We start from the raw sequence: 15,402 nt of genomic DNA, 5'->3' as shown, positions 1-15,402 counted from the left end.
CTGCAGATGCTGGAAATTCAAGCAACACACACAGAATGCTGGTGGAACGCAGCAGGCCAGGCAGCATCTATAGGGAGAAGCGCTGTCAACGTTTCGGGCCGAGACCCTTCGTCAGGATTGACAGCGCTTCTCCACCTCTCTACACAACCTGACCTGTAGATCAGGGTCAAAGTTGAAAGTCCCTAGCCTGCACCATCTCCTTGCTCTTTAATTACACGAGCCATGATGGGAGCTCTGGTTCTTGGCTCACAGCAATAGGTTTTCAGCTGATGGCAATGCACCAGATGAGTCATCTGCCAGTCTTTTTAAATAAATCTTTGTTTTGAACATTAGGAACAGTTATTATCATTATGCACCCTGTTGTATGACGTGGGCAATCACGGTCCCATGACTATGATTGCTCTCGGCAAATATTTCTACAGAAGTGGTTTGCCATTGTCTTCTTGTCTGGGCAGTGTCTTTACAAGACGGGTGACCCCAGCCGTTATCAATACTCTTCAGAGATTGTCTGCCTGGCGTCGGTGGTATTGTGATATGGACCGGCTGCTCGTCCGACCATCCACCACCTGCCCCCATGGCGGACTGGGGTGAGGGGGCTAAGCAGGCGCTACACCTTGCTCAAGGCTGACCTGCAGGCTTGCGGAGAGAAAGAGTGCCTTGCACCTCCTTGGTAGAGATGCATCTCCACCCCGCCACCCAATTAGGAACAGTAATAATTAAAGAAAATATGTTGATACCTCGAGCCGCAGAGTGACTCCCTGTTTCTGCAGAATCTGGAATTAAAAAAATAACTGAAGTTCAGTTCAGCAATTACAGGCAATCCGAGTAGAATCAAACATCCCCCTCCCATTTTAAAAGACATTTTATAAGAGCGTGAGAAACAGGAGCAGGAATCTGACCTGTTGAGCCTGTTCCACCATTCAATAAGATCATGGACTCATCTCTACCTACTTGCCTTTTCTCCCATAAGCCTTAATTCCCCTGCTGTGCAAAAATCTATCTGTGTCTTAAAATATATTTAATGAGGTAGCTTCTACCCCTTCCCTGGGCAGAGGGTTCCACTACACTCTGGGAAAAGCAGTGTCTCTTCATCTCTGTCCTAAATGTATTTCCCCCGAATATTGAGGCTATGTCCTCAAGTTCTCGTCTCACTTCCAAGTTCAAAGTAAATCTATTATCAAATGTCCTACTCCGGACTCTCTCCAGGGCCAACACATCTTTCTTCAGATATGGGGCCCAAGATTGCACACAATATTCTGACCTTATAATAGCTCAACATCCTTGGTTCTATATTCTAGTCCTCTGAAAATGTATACCAACAGACTTGCCACAGTTAGTGAGTAATACTTTACTTTAGATCCTTAGGAGATCTAGGCCTCATATGGAGCCAGTGATCATTAATGGAGAATGTGTGGAGCAGGTTAAGACCTATAAGTATCTGGGAGTACAGTTAGACGAGAAGCTAGACTGGACTGCCAACACAGATGCCTTGTGCAGGAAGGCACAGAGTCAACTGTACTTCCTTAGAAGGTTGGCGTCATTCAATGTCTGTAGTGAGATGCTGAAGATGTTCTATAGGTCAGTTGTGGAGAGCGCCCTCTTCTTCGTGGTGGCGTGTTGGGGAGGAAGCATTAAGAAGAGGGACGCCTCACGTCTTAATAAGCTGGTAAGGAAGGCGGGCTCTGTCGTGGGCAAAGTACTGGAGAGTTTAACATCGGTAGCTGAGCGAAGGGCGCTGAGTAGGCTACGGTCAATTATGGAAAACTCTGAACATCCTCTACATAGCACCATCCAGAGACAGAGAAGCAGTTTCAGCGACAGGTTACTATCGATGCAATGCTCCTCAGACAGGATGAAGAGGTCAATACTCCCCAATGCCACTAGGCTTTACAATTCAACCGCCAGGACTTAAGAACTTTTTAAAAGCTATTATTAATGCTTTTTGAGATAGTGATTTAGATGCATATCATATTTTTTACTGAGTTAAGTATTGTATGTAATTAGTTTTGCTACAACAAGTGTATGGGACATTGGAAAAAAAAGTTGAATTTCCCCATGGGGATGAATAAAGTATCTATCTATCTATCTATCTACTGAGGCCAACCAGAGTGTAGGTTTCAGAATGAGACAGCAGGGGGCAGTACTCTCACACCCTCAAATGGACGCCAATCTGACATGCAGTCATTAGTCCCCAGACAGTATAGTTCACAAACTATGATCTTCTCTGAACCCCAATCACTTGGATTTTCCTTTCAACACTTTTGTCTTCTTGCTGCTGTCATCAGGAAGGCGACACAGGAGCCTTAAGGCCTGCACCACCAGGTTGGGGAACATTTATTACTCCTCAATCATCAGGCTCTTGAACCAGTGGGATTAACTTCATTCAACTTCACTCGCCCCATCGCCCCAAGTGTTCCACCAACCTTTGGATTCACTTTCAAGGACTCTTCATCTCATGTTCTTGATATTTATTGCTTATTTATTTACTATGTTTATTATTTTCTCTCCTTTTTTGCTGTATTTTTTGCGTTGTTATCAGTCCTGTCGCATGTGGCCTTTCACTGATTCTATCGGGACAATTTACAACGACCAACTAACCTACCTGGTACGTCCTTGAACTGTGGGAGGAAACCAGTGCATTCCATTGGGGAGGTGTAAAGAAACTCCTTACAGAGAATGCCAGAATTGAACTCAGCACTCTAGGATGCCCTGAGCTGTAATAGTGTGCGAACCACTACACTACCCTGGGTCAATTCTTAGTCCTCTTGGTTTTTTTGAGGGACAGGAACAGTGGGACTAGCACTGGTTCTGGGCACAGGTAGAGCAGCTGCTAAGAAACTTTCCTCCATAACAGAAACATATAAAACCAGAGGAATAACCATATAACCATCACAGCACGGAAACAGGCCACCTTGGCCCTTCTAGTCCGTGCCGAACGCTTTCTACCACCTCGTCCCACCGACCTGCACTCAGCCCATAACACTCCATTCCTTTCCTGTCCATATACCCATCCAATTTTTCTTTTTAAAATGACAATATTGAACCTGCCTCTACCACTTCTACTGGAAGCTCGTTCCACACAGCTACCACTCTCTGAGTAAAGAAGTTCCCCCTCGTGTTACCCCTGAACTCTCAACTCATGTCCTCTTGTTTGAATCTCCCCTACTCTCAATGGAAAAAGCCTGTCCAAGTCAACTCTATCTATCCCCCTCATAATTTTAAATACCTCTATCAAGTCCCCCCTCAACCTTCTACGCTCCAAAGAATAAAGACCTAACTTGTTCAACCTTTCTCTGTAACTTAGGTGCTGAAACCCAGGTAACATTCTAGTCAATCTCCTCTGTACTCTCTCTATTTTGTTGACATCTTTCCTATAATTCGGTGACCAGAACTGTACACTATACTCCAAATTTGGCCTCACCAATGCCTTGTACAATTTTAACATTGCATCCCAACTCCTATACGCAATGCTCTGACCAACGTTTAAGCTGAGGAGGTAGGGAGGATCCAAGGTCATGCTTATCATCCAGAGGGTGGTTACACCCCGGAACACACGGTCTGAGAAGATGGTGGAGGATGGTACTCTCGCATGATTGAAAATATTTGACCCTTCCAGGCGTAGAAGTCCATAGGCCAAGTCCTGGTAAAAGGGGGTTACTAGACATGGACTCAAAATTGAGGGGCAACCCTTTAGAACAGGAATAAGGAGGAATTTTTTTTTTTAGCCAGAGAATAGCGAGTCTGTGGAATATTCTGCCACAGACCGTGGTGGAGGCCTAGTCTGTGGGTGTATTTAAGGCGGATGTTGGTCGTTTCCTGATCGATCAGGGCATCAAAGGATATGGCGAGAAGGTAGGTGTATGGGGTTGAGTGGGATCTGGGATCAGCCATGATGGAATGGCAGACTCGATGGGCTGAATGGCCTAATTCTGCTCCTATGTCTTATAGCATGGAAACAGTCCATCCTGCCCACCAAACTATTCCCATTTGCTCGTATTTGGTCCACGTCCCTCTAAACCCCTGCTATCTGTATATATCCAAATGCGGTTGTCATAACTGCCTCGACTACCAGCTCTGGCAGCTCATTCTCTGTGTGGAAAAGTTGCCCCTTTGGGTCCCTTGTAAATGTTTACCCTCTCAACCTTGCACCTATGTCCTCTAGTCTTTAGTTTGCCTTCGCTGGGAAAAAGGCTGTGTGCCTTCACCCCATCTGTGCCCCTTCACGGTTTTATACACCTCTGTAAGGTCACCCATTAGTCTCCTTTGTTCAAAGAATGAAGTCCTAACCTGCCCAGCCTCTCCCTATAATTCATTCAGTCCTGGCAGCATCCTTGTAAATCTTCATTCTTTTTCCAGACAAGTGACATCTTTCCTATAACAGGACAACTAAAATTGTGTGTAATGATGATCACCTTGGACAATAGACAATAGGTGCAGGAGTAGGCCATTTGGCCCTTTGAGCCAGCACCGCCATTCAATGTGATCATGGCTGATCATCCACAATCAGTACCCCGTTCCTGCCCTCTCCCCATATCCCTTGACTCCGCTATCTTTAAGAGCTCTATCTAACTCTTTCTTGAAAGCATCCAGAGAATTGGCCTCCACTGCCTTCTGAGGCAGAGCATTCCACATATCCACCACTCTCTGGGTGAAAAAGTTTTTCCTCAACTCCATTCTAAATGGCCTACCCCTTATTCTTAAACTGTGGCCTCTGGTTCTGGACTCCAACATCGGGAACATTTTTCCTGCCTCTGGCATGTCCAATCCCTTAATAATCTTATATGTTTCAATCAGATCCCCTCTCATCCTTCTAAATTCCAGTGTATACAAGCCCAGTCGCTCCAATCTTTCAACATATGACAGTCCCGCCATCCCGGGACCTGCTTCCATGTTGAATGGATCCATGTATGGATCAGTCTATTCAGAAGTCCTGACGAAGGGTCTCGGCCCGAAACGTCGACAGCGCTTCTCCCTATAGATGCTGCCTGGCCTGCTGTGTTCCACCAGCATTTTGTGTGTGTTGTTTGAATTTCCAGCATCTGCAGATTTCCTCGTGTTTGCTCTATTCAGAAGTGGAATGATTCTATGACCATGAACTTATGGAACTATGAATCCCCTCAGTAGCCTGCCATCACTTATCATTTCCTTCAACTGCCAGTCCTGGGCACAAAAGTCTCTTATCTCCTTTGTGGTTTCTGCCCAAGGCTTTGGCACCCACTGGCTTCCCCACAGTTAGGACAACTGATTACACAAGATATAAACTTAACAAAACAGTTACCCCGAGTTGCCGAGTGACTCCCCTTTTCTGCAGAATCTGGAAAAGAAGGAGAAGAATTTCAGTTCATCGGTCTCTGTCTCCCATCTTCAGATCAGTTCCAAAACTCTCCCTCCCATTTTAATGAGAGTTCACTCTATCTAAGGGATGTATTGTTCACAGATCAGGACAAATACCTTTAGTATCTGGTCCACTCTCATTCTCTGCAGAGTCTGGAACAAAAGAGAGAGAGTTTCAGTTTCAACACTCAGTTCTGGGTGAGTCCAGAACTAGAGGACATTACTATATTTTTAAAAAAACATAGAAAAAATTCCTCATGTCCACTTGAATGGGCGACTCCTTATTCTAAAACTAGGCCCCATAATTTGACATTCTCCATGAGGGGAAATAACCTCCTCCTCCTCCTTGTTGAATCCCCTCAGAATCTGGTGTGATTCAACCACTTTCAACTCCCATCGGGACAGACAAACGAGAACAACGTCGGTAATAACACATACCGTCATCTCCTCTGGATCCAATCAATTTGATTTTCCCCTCAACGCTTTCGTCAGAATCTGAAATGAAAACAATGAGATGGCAAATCAATGGGAAAGATTCACAGATACAAAGTGCGTCCATAAGATATAGGAGCAGAAGTAGGCCATTTGGCCCATCGAATCTGCTCCGCCATTTCATCACGGCTGATCCATTTCCCCTCTCAGCCCCAATCTCCTGCTGTCTCTCCATATTCCTTCATGCCCTGACTGAAGACGACTCTATGAACTTCTGCCTTAAATATACCCAATGACTTGGCCTCCACAGCCACCTGTGGTAACAAATTCCAGTATCTACAAATCTCCTGTGTCAACGTCATTCTGAGAGAGTCTGGCACAGAAACCCGGCGAGCAGACTGACTCTGGCCCTACGCACGACTTCAATAAAACTCTGAATTGTTCACTCACTGGAGTCGTCGTTGTTCTCGTTCCTCTTCCCATTCTCATCTGAATCTGTAGCGGAAATAAGAAAGCAACCTCCGATCACAAAAAGGTCATTTTGAACTCTCAGCGTGTCATTAGGAACTTGCGGAGATTTGTGAGGTTACCAAACACTCTTGCAAATTTCTGTACGTGTACCACGCAGGACTTTCCAACTGGTTGCATCGCTGTCTGATACGGAGGGGCCAGTGCACAGGATCGGAAAAAGGCTGTGAACCCAGCCCGCTCCATCACGGGCATTAGCTTCCACAGCATCGAGGACAACTTCAAAAGGTGATCCATCAAGCGGCGGCATCTAGCACTAAGGACCCCATTACCCAAGCAAGGCTCTCTTATTACTACCAGCAGAGAGGAAGCACAGGAGCCTGAAGACCATATTCAATGATTCAGGAACATCTTCTTCCCCTCTCCAATCCAATTTCTGAGTGGACCATAAACCCGTGAACACTACCCCGCTATTTTGCGCTCTTATTTTTTTTTTAATAATACTATAAACTACAACAAATATATATAATGTATGTTTTATGTATTGAATTGCTGCCACAAATAAATTTCACTACATGTGTCGGTGATAATAAACCTGATTTTGATTCTCAGAATCGCTCAATTCCCCGAGTTTTTTGTGAAGCCGGTAAACACAGACAGTGAGGATAGGACCATGCAACCCCAGTGCTCCCTCAAATCTCAAAGGAAGTGTTTGGGACACTACTCAGCTCGTGATTCATTGCCCCTAAGAGATCATCGTAAAGCATTGGAGCAGAATTAGGCTATTCGGCCCATCAAGACTGTTCCACCATTCAATTATTACCCCTCTCAACTCTATTCTCCTGCCTTGTCCTCATGGCCTTTGAAGCCCTTACTAATCAAAAACCTATCAACATCCAATGACTTGGCCTCCACGGTTGTCTACGGCAATTAATCCCACAGGTTCACCACCCTTTGACTAAAGAAATTCATCCTCATCCCTGTCTATTCTGAGGCTGGGCCTTCTGGTCCCGGACTCTCCCACTAGAAACATCTCTCCATGTCCACTCGATCTAGACCAGGGCTTCCCAACCTTTATTATGCCATGGACCATTACCGTTAGCCAAGGGGTCTGTGGACCCCAGGTTGGGAACCGCTGATCTAGGCCTTTCCATGTTTCAATTAAATTCTCCCTCATTCTTCTAAACGCCAACGAGTACAGGCCTTCAGCCATCAAATGCTCCCCACACATGAACCATTCCACTCCTGAGATAATTCTTGTGTAGGTCCTCTGGACCTTTCTCCAATCCCAGCACACCCTAGCTTAGATATGGGCCCAAAAGTGCCCACAGTACTCTAACTGCCATCTGACCACTGCCTCTTAAAGTCTCAGCATCACATCCTTGATTTTATCAACGAGCAACTCAGCTAATGGAGGACCCTGGACTCAGGGTGACTGTTCAGTTCTGCACGGAGTGGACTGGGATCAAGGGACAGATATTCTGAAGGCACTGCGACCACTGATGTGATTTCAGGTTAAAACCAAGCACTTACATGGAATAAATTATGAACGACTTTTAGAGAAACGTGGACTTAAGGGAAGGTGGTTTCTGGCAGACGTTTGAGGGGCAGGACTTCATTTTGTGTCTGCGTGAAGGTTAGCAAGACTTCAGACAAAGTCCCAGATGAGAACCAGATTAGAGAAGTAACAACCCAAAGCGAAGTCAATCCCAAGTTGTTTCAGTGCCAGGGCGCAAAGGGTAATGATCGAAGTGGTGGCACGGTAGCACAGCGATTAGCATAACGCTTTACAACGCCAGCGATCGCGGTTCAATTTCTGCCGCTGTCAGGAGTTTGTACGCGCATTCCCCCTGACCGCTTGGGTTCCCTCCCTCATTCCAGAGATGTACGAGTTGAGGTTAGTAAGTTATGGGCATGCCAGGTTGGTGCCAAAAACGGGGCCAGCACGTCCTCAGACCGCGTCAGTCACCGGCGCAAACAACGGATTTCACTGCACGTTGGTGTGACAAATAAAGCCAATCTCTGAAATTTACAAGTGACAGGATAGTTGTCCAGGCTGAGCAGATCAAAGTTCGAAGCTTGAGCTACTCTGCTGTATCACAGGGTTCAGTGATGTGTTCCTTACACACTCGGATACAGGCCAGCAAGTTAAGCAGGTTGCCACCGAGTCGAGCACTTGCAAGTTTGGTTGACAGCGAGAACGGAGGTTGCCCAGGATGGAGTAATGGTCAGGTTGTCAGATTAGTTCTAAATGGAATTTGATCCGCGCAGCACCGTTGGAAAAGGAATACCTAACGGTAAGAAACCGAGTGGAGCGTAGGAACAGAGGGATCTCACAGATCCCAGAATGCAGCAGGATATGTAGAAAAGATGGCAGTCACAAGGCTCTGCACCTGACTGATCTACCTCCCCCATCTTTGGTGTGAGTCTTATTCCCATCTCTGAGGTAGGCCCACGTGGGTCAGATACAGGCCTCATCCCCATTAAAGTGCACCAAGGCCTGGTGTCTGGGGGCGAGATCTTCCTCGCTTCACCTCCCACCCCAGCTCTCCAGATGCGGAAGTTGGGACTCCAGAATCTCGACTTTGCATTCCCTCGTAAGAACAATGAATTAACGCCGCTTCCCACAGTCACAGCCCTGTAGAATATAGAACAGGCCTTTCAGCCCTTCATATTGTGCTGATCTCTCAGCCTACTTTGAAATCAATCTAACCTTTCCCTCCTACATAGCCCCCCATTTTTCTATTCTCCATATGCCTACCTAAAGTTTCTTAAAAGTCCCTAATCTATCTGGCTCTACCATCCACCCCTGATAGGGCCTTCCACACACCCACAACTCTCTGAAAAGAACATTCTCCCTATTCTTTCCTCTAATAACCTTCAAATTATGCCCCCTTAGCTATCTCCACCCAGGGAAAAAGTCTCCAGCTGGCCACTCTTGTACACCTCTTTTCCTCCACACAGTCATCCTCTTTTCCTCGTATTAATGGCCTTACGGCAAAGCTTATCAATAGATCTCAGATCGTTAAACAACAGGTGTCAGATAAGTAACGTCTGATATTAAAACCACAAGCATCCGTACCTCGAGCTGCAGAGTGACTCTCTTTTTCTGCAGAATCTGGAAAAGAAAGAATTGAAGTTCAGTTCACCAATCGATGAAGTTCTTTATGGCCCATTACCAGAATAATATTAAATTCTCAATTCCGTTTTGATGTTTTTTCTTCCTCTGTCCCAATGAGGCAGTGTTCACAGGACAGGAGAATTACCTTTGGTATCCGGCCCACTCTCATTCTCGGCAGAGTCTGAAACATAAAAGACTATTTCAGTTACCTGAGCACGCACTTGATTTTCTGAGATAACTGCCCCCCCGCCAGCAAACGGTGAAACCCACCCCAGGGCCATGCTGTCAGGCAGATTCTTTCTGTGGCAGTGTGTTGAACTTTTGGTGCGGACTCAGTCCGTTCAACCCAAAGTCCGTGTTGGCATCTTCAACTTGAAAAGGATCCCCATCACCCGGGACCTGTCCTCTTTCTCAGTGCTTCTCATCAAGGGGGAGGTACAGGAGCTTGAAGACTTAGTGTTTTAGGAACAACTGTATCCCCTCCACCATCTGATTTCAGAATTCACCATGAAACCCAGGAACACTACCTCACTTTTTGCACTAGTTATATTACAGATTTCTTATTTGTAACTTCCAGTAATATTTTATGTATTGCTCTGTACGGCTGCAAAATGAAAAAAAAATTACAACATATAGCACTGAGCAAAAGTCTTAGGCACTCTAGATTTTTTATATATATGGTTTCCGATGGTACGGCCTCCACAGAACCCTGATCTCAGCATCATTGAGGCTGTCTGCGATGACCTGGAGAGACAATAGACAATAGGTGCGGGAGTAGGCCATTTGGCCCTTCGAGCCAGCACCGCCATTCAATGTGATCATGGCTGGTCATCCACAATCAGTACCCCGTTCCTGCCTTCTCCCCATAGCCCTTGACTCCGCTATCTTTGAGAGCTCCATCTAACTCTTTCTTGAAAGTGTCCAGAGAATTGGTCTCCACTGCCTTCTGAGGCAGAGCATTCCATAGATCCACAACTCTCTGGGTGACAGAAGCAAGCAAGACAACCAAAGTCTACAGAAGAACTGCGGCAAGTTCTCCAAGGTGCTTGGAACAGCTTACCAGCCGACTTTCTTATAAAACTGCACGGCAGTGTACCTAAGAGAATTGATGCAGTTTTAAAGGCAAAGGGTGGACACACCATACATTGATTTGATTTAGTTTTATACTGCTTACTGCTCTTTATAGTAATTTTTTTGATATTTAGAAACTTCTCATTTCATTATTTTTGAAGGAATCTTCGCTTTACAGAATTTTTTTGGATTTGTGCCTAAGTCTTTTGCACAGTGTTGTACGTCAGTGGGAGCAAGCCTGGTTCTGGAGCTGATTCTGCACTTCAACCCATATCCTGTATACTAGCTCATTCAACAATCCCTACGTAAAGGAATCCACGAACCGTCATCTTCTCGGGATCCAATTACTTTGATCTTCCTTTCTCCACTTTCTTTGGAATCTGGGAGGAGAAACAGTGTTTAATTGGAAAATAGAAGGTGGACGGGGAAGGTTCAGTTTCAAGGTCCAACGTGTAACTACCTGTCACACACACACACACACACACACACACACACACACACACACACACACACACACACACACACACACACACACACACACACACACACACACACACACACACACACACACACACACACACACACACACACACTGCACCACCAATTACATTTTCCTCTATTTTTGCTTTTGTATCTTACCCCTAAACAAATCTCCCCTCACCTGTCCTCCCCGAACATACCATGGCAGCTAATGTATTTACAATAGAACAATTCACAAAGTACGGACATTTCACAACTATACCCCCACACTCCTTCAAGACGAAGGTCCACACACACCCACATGTCAGATGATCCAGAATACACTCGTATTACAATTCATCAGCCACCCTGTGAGTTTTTAAACAATGGGGTTTGAACGGTCTTAAGCGCTTTAAGGATTTGTACACTGATAACATATTTGATAGTTTTGATAACCTGTGCAGTAAATATGGCCTCCCGCACAATCATTTTTTTAAAAGATACTTGCAGATTCGCCACTTCGTCAGGGGATTATATCTGACCTTTCCCTGGGATACTGCAGCCCAAATTCAGAGCCTCCGGAATGAGTGAGTCCTTCCCCCTGCCAGTGAGACAGGTGTCTAAGGATCCAGGCGGGTGACCCCCCACATCTGCCACCTTCTACCATTCAGAGCCACACACGTGTCCCCTGTTCCTAGGGACTGGTGTCCAGTGATGAGCGTGTCCTCCTCCCACACACCCCACCCTCCGGGCTCCTCCGATGCAGGAACAGGGGGCCCAGCACTGTCTCCGGGCTCACGGTGTTGGGCCAGTGGATCCCAGCGGATTCTCAGAGTCGTCAGTGTTGTGTTTGGTAATGAGGGAGAGTGGAGAGCACACCAGCATGGCAGCAAGCAGGCTATTCAAACGAACTTTACTGCTAACTCTGCCTGTACCGAACTCCTCCCACGTGGGAGTGGCTAACTGAGCAGCACTGGAATAACAACAAGTACAATCATCAGTGGATTATTCACCAGAGAGTGAAGACATTAAAATCATAAATAGCGATACCTCGAGCTGCGGAGTGACTCTCTCTCTCTGCGGAATCTGTGAATGAAGGAAAAGAATTTCAGTTTTCCAGTCATAGGACATTTTCAGTGGAATCAATTAAAAAAGCTCTCCATCCTGTCTTAATAACACTTCACTCTGTCCAGGTGATAGCGTAACCAAAGATCCTCCACGCCAGGCATCCCCCCTTTTCCCCCTCTCCCTCGGGCAGAAGGTACAAAAGTTTCCAAAAACATGAACCGCCAGGTTCTACCCTACCGTTCAGTGGGTCTTCAGAGACTCTTCAATGAGTCTCTTATACACTGAAGATGAACTCGCGACCCCACAATCTACCTCATTAAGACCTTGTACCTTACTGTCTACCGGCACTGCACTTTGTCTGTAACACTATGTTCTGTGTTCGGTTATTGTGTACTGCCTCGTCGTATTTATGCTTTTAATCGCTCTGTACGGATGCTTTGCAGAGCAAAGTTTTTCAACGTATCTCAGTCTGTGCGATAATAACAACGAGCCAATATGAGTGCAGATCAGGAGATCTACCTTTAGTGTCCGGCCCACTCTCGTTCTCGGTAGAGTCTGAAACATAGAGGAAGAGAATTTCAGTTTCTGACCTTGCAATCAACCTCGCAAGCACTTTCCCGAGACTTTCCTCTCTCTCCAAACACTGACACATCCACACCCGGGGCATGTTGTCAGCCAGATTACTCTGGACAACAAAGATTTTGCTTCCTGAATACTTCTGGGTGTATCTTATGGATTTTGGGCTCCTGATCACGAAAACCACCATGAAATTTCCCTATCACTTCACCACTTTAAAAAAAATCACCATTATTTGTTATTTCAAATCATGATTCATGACTGATGCCAAGACTAAGGAAGGCATTTTTAATGGTCCACAAATCAAACAGGCAATTCGAAGAACTTCTAGTGGGACCAGAGAAAAATCGCATGGAAGGCATTCGAGGATATTGTTAAAAATTTTCTTGGCAACTACAGAGCACCAAACTATGTGCAGCTGGTTGACAACATGCTTCAAGCAAACAAAACCATGAAGCGTAACAAGAACCAGAGAACATTACAGCACAGAAACAGGCCTTTTGGCTCTTCTTGGCTGTGCCGAACCATTTTTCTGCCTAGTCCCACTGACCTGCACCCGGGCCATATCCCTCCAAACCCCTCTCATCCATGTACCTGTCCAAGTTTTTCTTAAATGTCAAAAGTGAGCCCGCATTCACCACTTCAACTGGCAGCTCATTCCACACTCCCACCACTCTCTGCGTGAAGAAGCCCCCCCTAATGTTCCCTTTAAACTTTTCCCCCTTCACCCTTAACCCATGACCTCTGTTTTTTTTCTCCCCCGGCCTCAGTGGAAAAAGCCTGCTTGCATTCACTCTGTCTATACCCAACATAATTTTATACACCTCAATCAAATCACCCCTCATTCTCCGACGCTCCAGGGAATAAAGTCCTAACCTATTCAACCTTTCTCTGTAACTCAGTTTCTCAAATCCCGGTAACATCCTTGTAAACCTTCTCTGCACTCTTTCAACCTTATTAATATCCTTCCTGTAATTAGGTGACCAAAACTGCACACAATACTCCAAATTCGGTCTCACCAATGCCTTATACAACCTCACCATAACATTCCAATTCTTATACACAATACTTTGATTTATAAAGGCCAATGTGCCAAAAGCTCTCTTTACGACCCTATCTACCTGTGACGCCACTTTTAGGGAATTATGTATCTGTATTCCCAGATCCCTCTGTTCTAACTGCACTCCTCAGTGTCCTACCATTTACCTTGTAGGTTCTACCTTGGTTTGACCTTCCGAAGTGCAATACCTCACAATTGTCCGCATTAAACTCCATCTGCAATTTTTCAGCCCATTCTTCCAACTGGTCCAAATCCCTCTGCAAGCTTTGAAAACCTTCCTCACTATCCACTACACCTCCAATCTTTGTATCATCAGCAAATCTGCTGATCCAATTTGCCACGTTATCATCCAGATCATTGATATAGGTGACATTAACAAGTCACTAAAGATACATTCTCTGCATTCCCGTTTAGACTACTCCGCAAATCCTGGTGCTGTCAGTGATGAGCGTGGGGAAAGGTTTCACCGGGACATTGCGGTCATGGAGAAACAGTATCAGGGCAGCTGGAATCCATCCATGCTGGCTGTTTATTGTTGGACACTTAAGCGAGAAGCTTCAGACACCAAGTATAAATGAAAATCATCAACAAAACATTTTTAGGTCAGTTGAACTACTGCAAAGCGTCAGCGCCATTATGCAATTAAACACATTATATTCAATAAAAATTAATTTCTTGTTTCTCCAAATTCCAACGTGATACAAATAGCCTGAAATTATATTTGCATTTGGCTTCAACAAAAAAAATTCTGAGGAAGCAACACTAAAAAAAATGATTAATGTAGTGGCATATTGAATCTTTGGCGCAGACTGAGGCCACTCACCCAATGTCTTTGTTGGCATTTACCTCCCCACAGATTCCACGTTCTGTGACCCTGGTTTGCTCCTGACCTCTGGTGCTGTCTGTGTGGAGTTTGCATGCTCTCCCTGTGAGCACATGGGTTCCCCCCCCTCACATCCCAATGACAGGCGAGCTGGAAGAGCAGCTGGGCACTGCAAACTGTCCCTGGTGTGTAGGCGAGTGCTAGAATCCAGGGAGAGCTGCTGGGAATTTGGGGAGAATAAAATGGCGTGGGTGTGGGATTGATGTGCATGGGTGATTTTGGGTCAAGGTGGATTCGGTGGAGAGTGAAACATGATCTGCAGGAGGATCTCAATGGGTCAGACAGTATCCATGGACACTTGGGTCAAGACTTCTCACTGGACTAGATTCAACAGATTTGTTTCCACTTCATTACTTAACTAGGGAGATAAATCTTAAAATCATGCGGTTATACAGTGCGAAAAGAGGCCCTTAGATCCAACTGGTCCCTACCAATCAAGGATTAGGAGCCTATCAACAGTCGCTTAAATCTCTGTGTCTGTACCACCACTCCTGACAACGTGTTCCACACACCTACCACTCTCTGTATTAAAAAAACTTGCCTCTGACGTCCCCCCTATACTTTCCTTAAAGTTAGGCCTCCTCGTATTAGCCAGTTCTGCCCTGGGAAGAAGTCTCTGGCTGTCTACTCGATCTATACCTCTTATCAGCTTGTACATCTCCATCACGTCGCCGCTCATCCTCCTTCTCTTCAAAGAGAAAAGCCCTAGCTTGTGCAACCTATCCTTATCAGGCAGGCGCTCTAAACCAGGCAGCATCCTGGTAAATCTCCTCTGCACCCTCTGTAACCCAGGCAGCATCCTGGTAAATCTCCTCTGCACCCTCTCTAAACCAGGCAGCATCCTGGTAAATCTCCTCTGCACCCTCTCTAAACCAGGCAGCATCCTGGTAAATCTCCTCTGCACCCTCTCTAAAGCTTACACATCCTTCC

At 45.7% G+C, this 15,402-nt stretch overlaps 1 protein-coding gene across 14 annotated transcripts in view; it reads right to left on the bottom strand.

Moving 5' to 3' along the window:
* Nucleotides 1-15,402, bottom strand: part of LOC140719031 (uncharacterized) — a 114,120-nt gene that overhangs the window by 13,555 nt on the left and 85,163 nt on the right. For all 14 annotated transcript variants that reach the window (XM_073033377.1, XM_073033381.1, XM_073033372.1 and 11 more), the window contains 10 exons: nucleotides 12,473-12,508; nucleotides 11,936-11,971; nucleotides 10,750-10,806; nucleotides 9,501-9,536; nucleotides 9,317-9,352; nucleotides 6,217-6,261; nucleotides 5,773-5,829; nucleotides 5,452-5,487; nucleotides 5,279-5,314; nucleotides 738-773 (listed from right to left, as the gene is read on the bottom strand). In XM_073033377.1, coding sequence (XP_072889478.1) covers nucleotides 738-773; nucleotides 5,279-5,314; nucleotides 5,452-5,487; nucleotides 5,773-5,829; nucleotides 6,217-6,261; nucleotides 9,317-9,352; nucleotides 9,501-9,536; nucleotides 10,750-10,806; nucleotides 11,936-11,971; nucleotides 12,473-12,508 — 411 coding nt within the window. The remainder of the gene's footprint in view (nucleotides 1-737; nucleotides 774-5,278; nucleotides 5,315-5,451; nucleotides 5,488-5,772; nucleotides 5,830-6,216; nucleotides 6,262-9,316; nucleotides 9,353-9,500; nucleotides 9,537-10,749; nucleotides 10,807-11,935; nucleotides 11,972-12,472; nucleotides 12,509-15,402) is intronic.

The sequence above is a fragment of the Hemitrygon akajei genome, chromosome 31, assembly GCF_048418815.1.
Source record: "Hemitrygon akajei chromosome 31, sHemAka1.3, whole genome shotgun sequence".
In the NCBI taxonomy this organism is placed as follows: Eukaryota; Metazoa; Chordata; class Chondrichthyes; order Myliobatiformes; family Dasyatidae; genus Hemitrygon; species Hemitrygon akajei.
Note: the sequence above shows the minus strand (reverse complement) of the source record. Positions and strands in the feature narration are given on the sequence as shown.